Consider the following 7669-nt stretch of genomic DNA (forward strand, 5'->3'; position numbering starts at 1 on the left):
TAAAGCCCGCAGCCACGGTAGCCTGTATAATTGATTGTTTTCCATTGATCTTTCAGTTTTGACTTCCAAAGCCTGAAAACATTTATGGCGTATGTGAAGTGTTCTGGGGCTGGTTTGTTCATGTTACAGAGACTGAAAAAGCAAAAGCAAAGTTTTTTTTTTTTTTTTTTTTGCAAATAAACAACCCCAAAGACCAAGCAACACAAGGTAATGGTTTATCATTTTAAGTCCTTTCTTTTATTATTTCTCAAGAAAGAAGTGGGAGGAAAAGAAAGTGATAGATGTATTGTTTACAGCATTGCGAGACAGTGAAGAACTGTGTGAAAGCATTTCGCCACCCCCAAAATGGGCCGTCCCTCACTTTCTAACTCAATATAAGAGCTTGGGCTTCGTTTGGGCTTCCGCACGCCTCGCAGACGCGCAGGGAGATCGAGATCCACTGTCATCTGAATGCTGCCACCATGGAATGAACAAACGCATCAACAAGTATGTCAGATGACTTTCAATTGTTAGCCAGGCTCAACGCGTGACTTGAGGTTGAATGGCGGTGAAGAGGTCAACTTGCCACGTTCTGAGGGCCAAATGCAAATTCTTTGAGGGAGTCAAAATAGCGGTGCCAGTATGGTGATCAAAGTATGCTGTTAGATGTCAAGATGATTAGAGAGCAGAAATTCCCATGAACAGATCAGAATTGTGCTTTATTTATGTTGTAATATGTTGGACTTTTTTCAAAACCCTCTTCTCCTTTCCCTGTCACGTAGTTTCACCACCCTTGTGTAATTGCCTTTTGTCAGACGGATATGTGGGTTTAAAAGGAGCCGGTCATGAAATGCTGACTACTTTTTCTGAGTACAAATGAGACAAACTGTGTTCTCCGTTTGATGTCACTAAGTTCTACAGGAAGCAAGAGAAGCAAAATTCGACAAATAGTCTGTTCCGTGTCACTTCTATGAGAAGCGAAAGTAGCCACAAGTGAAATATGTGTGATACAGTATTGCAATGTGTTAAAACCAGTCAATCTTATGCAATAATGTTTAACACTAAAACAACTTCAGCATGTTTGGTGAGAGAGGTGTTGGATTCTTGATATTAGCTCCCAGTCTCCGCAGTCCAAGCGAAGAGAGACCTGCTCACGATGGAGCCGAAAGGATCCGTCACGTTCCCGCAAGACGGGCCGCTGCCCCGACGCAGCCGGGGTTCCAGCTCCGGTCTGCACTACGGCTCATTTGTGAACAGTCTTTCTTCACTTACACCCAAACCGGACGACAGGCCTGCCATATCACGTCGGCGAGCCCACGTCGCAGTGGCTGTGCTCTGCTATGTCAACTTACTCAACTACATGGAACGATACACAATTGCAGGTTTCTGCACACCTCAGGCTCTCAGCACTCATCGCTGTTGTCAATGAGCGGAATTGCAAATAACCACCTTTTCTTGTCCGTAGGCATACTTCTAAATTTACAGACGTTCTTTGATATCAATGACAGTACAGCTGGACTTCTCCAGACAGGTAAGATGATGATCTCTTCGAATGTCCCAGACCAGTTGCATATTTTGAAAGTCCCTCACTCCGCCCTCCATTGCTTCACAAGGAAGTGCTGAAATTCAGTTGCAGAACATACAGTTTGTGATTACACCAATTTGTGCGAGCAGTGACTGTGTCAAAGCATTAGAGATATCCGTTTAGAGAGGTTTGCGTTCCCATCGTAATGTTGTAGTTGTGGTGTACAACTGCACACTGCCTCATACAGACTCAAGACTCAGTATTACTTTTTTTAAAATTAGTTTAGAGGCGGGTTACACCTTGGACTTGTCAGCAGCCAATCGCAGGGCACATATACTAACAAGCATTCACAGTCACAGTCACACCTAAGGGCGGTTTAGAGTTTTCAATGAACCTTATGCGCATGTTTTTGGAATAAGGGAAGAATCCGGAGTACCCAAGCCACACAAGCCCGGTGAGCGCATGCAACCGCCGCCCGGAAAGGCCAGAGCTGATATATTCAAACCCAGCACATCAGAACTGGGAGGCAGACACGTTCACCGCTGGCTGCCCCAAATGCAAACTGCAACAATAATAGACTGTAGATGACAAAACACAAAAGACATTTACATTATTACAATGGCTGAAAGGCATTTTGAGATTATGGGATTATTAAAAGAGCCCCCATTTATATATATATATATATATATATATATATATATATGTGACAGATCTCAGCAAGTATGTGAATTCTCATGTGTCTTATCTAGTGGGAACAGCCTCGGTTAGAATAACTGCTAAAAAATCTCTAGCCAGGAAGATATGCACAAACTGGCAAACCCTCGCTGCTAAATACATAACAAGAAGTATACAGTACTGTCTTATTGTGATGTTTTAGCTTTATCTTTTGCGGTACCGTTAGTACTGTTTTCAGACTTCGCCTTTTTTTGCAGACCAAAAGGCAGACTCCACTCCGGACCGGTCGGTCACTAGTCGCACACATGTCAGGACAGACAACCTTTCACGCACGCGTGCGGCGACTGAGTGGGAATTGATCCCACATTGGCTGCGGTCAGCAGTGTGCACTACGACACTATCAGTCACCCTGTTTTAAGACTCTAAATCGGAAATTATTCACAATATCCTAGTCCTCATTTGTTACATATTCATATATTAAGTGATACAACTGTTCTACAATGGAAATGTAACTTTAGGTCTGTTTAATTTTTGCCGGGGATATGTTCTTGTTTTGTATTGAAATGCAATTAAATGCATTTTTCCAGAGTTAACAATAGTCCTGTTTTGTGTCAATTATTTGATACAGTGGTGCACTAAAACCCATTTAAATAAAACAAAAACAAAACAAAAAAAAGTAGCTTTTTCGGAATTATTATGTGATTTGAAATGCGATGAATCGAGAATAATTCATTCCAAAAGCTCGAATTAATTATATTTTTTGAAATGGAGTCCCACCCCTAAAAGGAATACAAAGAAAGAAACATGTTACACTGATGAATGTATTCTAAAAATAAATCGAATGATAATGAGGCAACATGTGGTGGTCTGCCTTCGGGGTATTCCGAGTCACTTCGTGAAAGTGGATAATTGACAATCGATGGATGGATGGATGGATGGATGGATGGATGGATGGGCAATGATAATGACCGCAGAAATGTCAAATTCTCATAGTATAACTATAATAATAGATTTTTTTGGGGGGGGGCGGGGCATTGAAGTGCTATCTTCACATAAAGAAGACTCCATTCTTAACATTCTATACTAAAATACTCACAGTTTTTATCTGCAGCTTCCTCGTGATGGCCCCTCTCTTCGGTTACCTTGGCGACCGCTACAACCGAGTACACATCATGGCGGCGGGTTTGATTATGTGGCTGGTGACCGCCACTGGCAGCTCTTTTGTTACGAAGTCGGTATGTGCAAAAATACACTCCGTGAAGCTTCACTCCCTGACTTCATCATGTGATTGTTCTTTTTTGGAAAACATGGATACTCAGAATGACGTCACAGCATGCCTGACTAAACGCTGACCATGTGCTTCGATGTCGCTTTTATCTCTGAAGTACTTTTGGCTTTTGGTGCTGTTACGAGGCCTGGTCGGGGTAGGGGAGGCGAGCTACTCCACTATCGCTCCCACCATTATCGGGGACCTTTTCACCGGGGGACAACGGACCGTCATGATCGCTGCTTTCTACATCTTTATCCCTGTTGGGAGGTCAGACATTTTGTGTCCGTGATGACTAATTTCATTCTTCCATGTCAGCGTGATCCTCTTCGAATGACCTTCTGTGTGTCCTTAGTGGTCTTGGCTATATAACAGGGTCTTCAATAGCCAGCCTGACTGGCAACTGGCACTGGTCTCTCAGGGTGAGAATGCCCTTCAAAAGCTCAAAACTGAAAATATGAAAATAGCACTGACAATGATCCATAACCTGCCTTGAATTGTTACTGTGTTGACAGATAACTCCCATTTTCGGTCTTGTTGGGTTGATTTTAGTGGTGCTCTTATGCCCAAACCCACCCAGAGGTGCTGCAGAAAACAACCGGCATGGTGTTAACGAGCAGAGCTCTTACTTGGAGGACATCAAGTATCTTCTGCAAAAGTAGGACCTGGAAACATTTCTGGGGGTGGAATATTTGAGATTGCAGGCGACACTGAAAATCCTGAAGGTTTTTTTTTTTCATATCGCATTTTCTCTCTGTCTCTCAAGTAAAAGTTACATATGGTCAAGTCTGGGTGTGACGGCAATGGCCTTCCTTACTGGAGCCTTGGCTTTCTGGATGCCTACTTTTCTGTTCAGAGCTCAGGTGTCTCAGGGCCTTCAACCACCATGCACTCAAGGGTCCTGCAACTACAGAGACAGGTGCAGTGTGTGTGCTTATTAGCTTTCCATTCCTAACACCTGCAGCTTTTTAGCATCGCTGTATTTCTCCGCTCCCAGTACAGTTTAATCTTCGGCGCCATCACCGTGGTCTCTGGCATTCTCGGAGTGTGTCTCGGCACTGGTTTGGCCCGACGGTTGCGGGACAAAATGCCCAATGCAGATCCACTCATCTGCGCTGGAGGCATGCTGGGATCCGTCCCGTGCCTCTTCATCAGCATCTTCTTGGCAACGGCAAGCATTCCGGCCACTTATGTAAGCCTACATTCTTTTTATACTGTACCCATTTCCTGTAGTATGTAAAGTAGTCTTGCAATGTACCGTACCTGAAAAACCTTACAAACCACAAGCCTTACAAGGATCGTCAGATGAGTTCGGTGTCGAAGAAATTCCACCGGCCAGCACCTCTCGAATGAACTACAGCAGATTTTGTGAGGGGGTAAAATGAAAGCGATGGGTTAAAGTACTTGTTGTAAAGATTTGGCTAATGTCCATTTGATCCTATTCGTCTCATTTAAGGTCTTCGTTTTCATAGCTGAGTTCCTATTATCACTCAACTGGTCCCTTCTGGCTGATATGCTACTGGTGAGTGTGACAGTAGGAACAAAACACAATGAAATAACACTTCCGGTGAAGTCATATTGTGTTTCTCTCTTTGCCATAGTATGTCGTCGTGCCCACCAGAAGGGCCACAGCCGAGGCTCTCCAGATCACAGTCTGCCACCTCCTCGGGGATGCCGGGAGTCCGTATCTCATCGGAGCGGTGAGAAGTACTGAGAAGGAGTCAACTGTGTTTCTTTTCCAGTGGCGTTTCACCGGTGCTACTGGCGGCAGCTTCAATAACCCCCAACTGCAAATGGTTCTCTTCAATCTTCATACCAGATATCCGACGCAATACAGAAATCCAAGCCTCCATCAACAGACTGGAGCTTCCCTAGTCTTCAGTACAGCTTCCTGATCTGCCCTTTTGTTGGCATCCTGGGAGGGATTTTCTTCCTCATGACTGCTCTTTACATCAGTGACGACAGAATGGCAGCTCAGCGGCTGGTGGAAGGTATGTATTGTACTGGTAGGTCCAGAAGCATTTGGTCAAGTTTTCCGGATTTACTGATACGACTACGAGTACCGCTTCTACTACTACTACTGCTGCTATTGCTATGGAAAGCTGTTTGAGCGAAGTAGTATGACTACAGGTATGTCTTGCTAGTCCTATTTTCCCCACTTGTGCCTGTCCGTCTCCCACTGCTGTACGACATTACCGCACACTACTGCGGGAGAACAACAAAGCCACTGCGGTAGAACGACGACACTCCGTACGTGTTCCTAGAGAGGCAAAACTGCGCACTAGTCGATCTCTGCGCACTACTAGTACGGCTAGTGAAACTGCGGCTGCTCGTCCATCCGTCCGTGAACCATCCAGCCAATAACAGGGCATACTTAATTTATCAGACAAACAACCGAGCTTTAACAATGTGGGTGCAAGGAGATGACTAGGAGATTTTTATACTGTTTAGCCACATTGGCTAAGAGGTTTCAGTGCTCAGTGCCAACGTTGATACAGTAGTGGAAAGGCCATTGAGACAGGTTCTACTAGTGCACCCTCATCGTTCTATCGTTCTAAAGATGGAGGTATTCTGCATACAGTAAAAGGATTCTAAATGCCATATTTTTGCGCCACATCATTCATGAAGATGGATGCCCACACTGCAATGCTTTTATTTCAAATTAACTGTGACGGCGGTCTAGGGTAAAGTCATGAATCATTGTTCAAATACCTCTGGATCTACGTACGGTACTTCGCTTTAGTTTCAGTTCTTTGTGCTTGCTAAAATCTCACTCTGGTATATTTTCAGTGCTGCAAATTGCGGTGGAACAGTAGCTTTTTATTCAATTGACATTATGGCACTCCTGGCGGCAAATACAATTTCCTCATTGACCCAACGATTGGCAGTCCAGTTCTATGACATTGTCCAAGTCAGAAATGGGATTGTCCAGATGAATGGATCATTGTCATCCTAGATTGGACCTGCATTGACAACATTCCGATCAATTCCATTGTTTGTTGTGTGCGAGGGAGATTTCCCATCAGGGCTGCTTGGTTAACACCGGAACACAATTTGTTTGTATGTTTCTTTGTGTATTACCACTAGATCCTCCCCTGCAAGGTCCTACACCCGAGTCCACTGTGGAGATGAACAATGCGCAGATCATATAGAGCTGGACAACTGCAGCGAGGCATTTAATGCTCTCGTTCATTTGATCAAAACTAAACGTGTGGCGATGGATGTCGGAATGAACAAAAAGAGTGTTTTTTTTGTTTTTGTTTTGTTTGTTATTGTTGCAAAGTGGTGTAGAAACATAAACTTTACCTACCGTGCCCACACTGTCTTCAAGGTGCATTTCACCATGTTAACATTCTGTACCACGTTGCACAAGAGGGAAGACAGGGCAGACGGATACACAGTAGTTGATAACAGAATATATGTCGACATATTGTTTTGCATTTTGAATAAATTGAACAAAGAAAATTGAGTACCTTTTTAACATTATTTTATCTTAAAACAAATTCATTGTGCAAAAAAAAAAAAAAAAAAAACCCACAACACCTTTTTCCATGCTAATATCAGGATAATCTCCTGTTGCTCCACAAACCCTGTGACAATATTAATATGCACCTCATTTGAGAATTTGCGAAAGATGAAACGAATTAAGCCAATTAAAGCTAATTACTCTCCACAGGTAAACAGGCCACCTCTTGAAATGATAAACTGACACTGCAGTCTCCTAATAGCCCATTTATTTCGACGCAGTCATCACATCTTGTCTTTCTTATCTAAAGGAGACCCTTCCATTTCTGCTGACACTCTTCACATTTTGAAAATCCCTTCCCTTGGTAAATCCAGTTCTAAGAAGAAAATGCCGAGTGTTCAGGAAAAGAACCTCCGCCTGCGTCCAGCCAAGAACACACAGCAGTGACCCCCGAAAGTCCAAAAAGGTCCAAATTTCACTAGTGGATGAGAAACGTCTACAGTCCACTAGATGATGCTGCTGTTTTATTGTTAAGAGCACAATGCTCCACTTGGATTATTATTTTTTTGTCAGTGGAGCATCAGCATCTAAGCTTGTCTATGTTCTTCTGCATGTACGCGGAACGGCCCATGTGTGTTTTGAGCAGCTCCGTTCAATAGAATGCCGATGATTGCGAGACGTTTCTCCTGGGCCTGGCGTTGTAATTACTGTTGCGCGCTCGCCAGTTCTGAAAAATGTCTTACGCTAATCAGTATGA

General features: G+C 43.6%; 1 protein-coding gene across 3 annotated transcripts; it reads left to right on the top strand.

Moving 5' to 3' along the window:
- Positions 1 to 406: 406 nt before the first annotated feature.
- spns3 (SPNS lysolipid transporter 3, sphingosine-1-phosphate (putative)) lies at positions 407 to 6905 on the top strand. Of its 3 annotated transcripts, none has more exons than XM_061703090.1 (13): positions 407 to 486; positions 1110 to 1361; positions 1445 to 1510; positions 3278 to 3414; positions 3565 to 3716; positions 3802 to 3868; positions 3962 to 4104; positions 4213 to 4365; positions 4449 to 4638; positions 4903 to 4968; positions 5048 to 5146; positions 5266 to 5437; positions 6534 to 6905. In XM_061703090.1, exons 2-13 carry the CDS (start codon positions 1136 to 1138, stop codon positions 6596 to 6598), a joined length of 1536 nt encoding a protein of 511 aa, XP_061559074.1. In that variant the 5' UTR covers positions 407 to 486; positions 1110 to 1135; the 3' UTR covers positions 6599 to 6905. The 3 variants fall into 3 exon arrangements, with proteins under 3 accessions (XP_061559074.1, XP_061559073.1, XP_061559076.1); XM_061703089.1 differs by having other exon boundaries at positions 421 to 486; positions 1094 to 1361; XM_061703092.1 differs by lacking the exon at positions 407 to 486 and having other exon boundaries at positions 1342 to 1361; positions 3291 to 3414.
- The last annotated feature ends 764 nt before the right edge of the window (positions 6906 to 7669 follow it).

The sequence above is a fragment of the Phycodurus eques genome, chromosome 17 (genome assembly GCF_024500275.1).
Source record: "Phycodurus eques isolate BA_2022a chromosome 17, UOR_Pequ_1.1, whole genome shotgun sequence".
Classification (NCBI taxonomy): domain Eukaryota; kingdom Metazoa; phylum Chordata; class Actinopteri; order Syngnathiformes; family Syngnathidae; genus Phycodurus; species Phycodurus eques.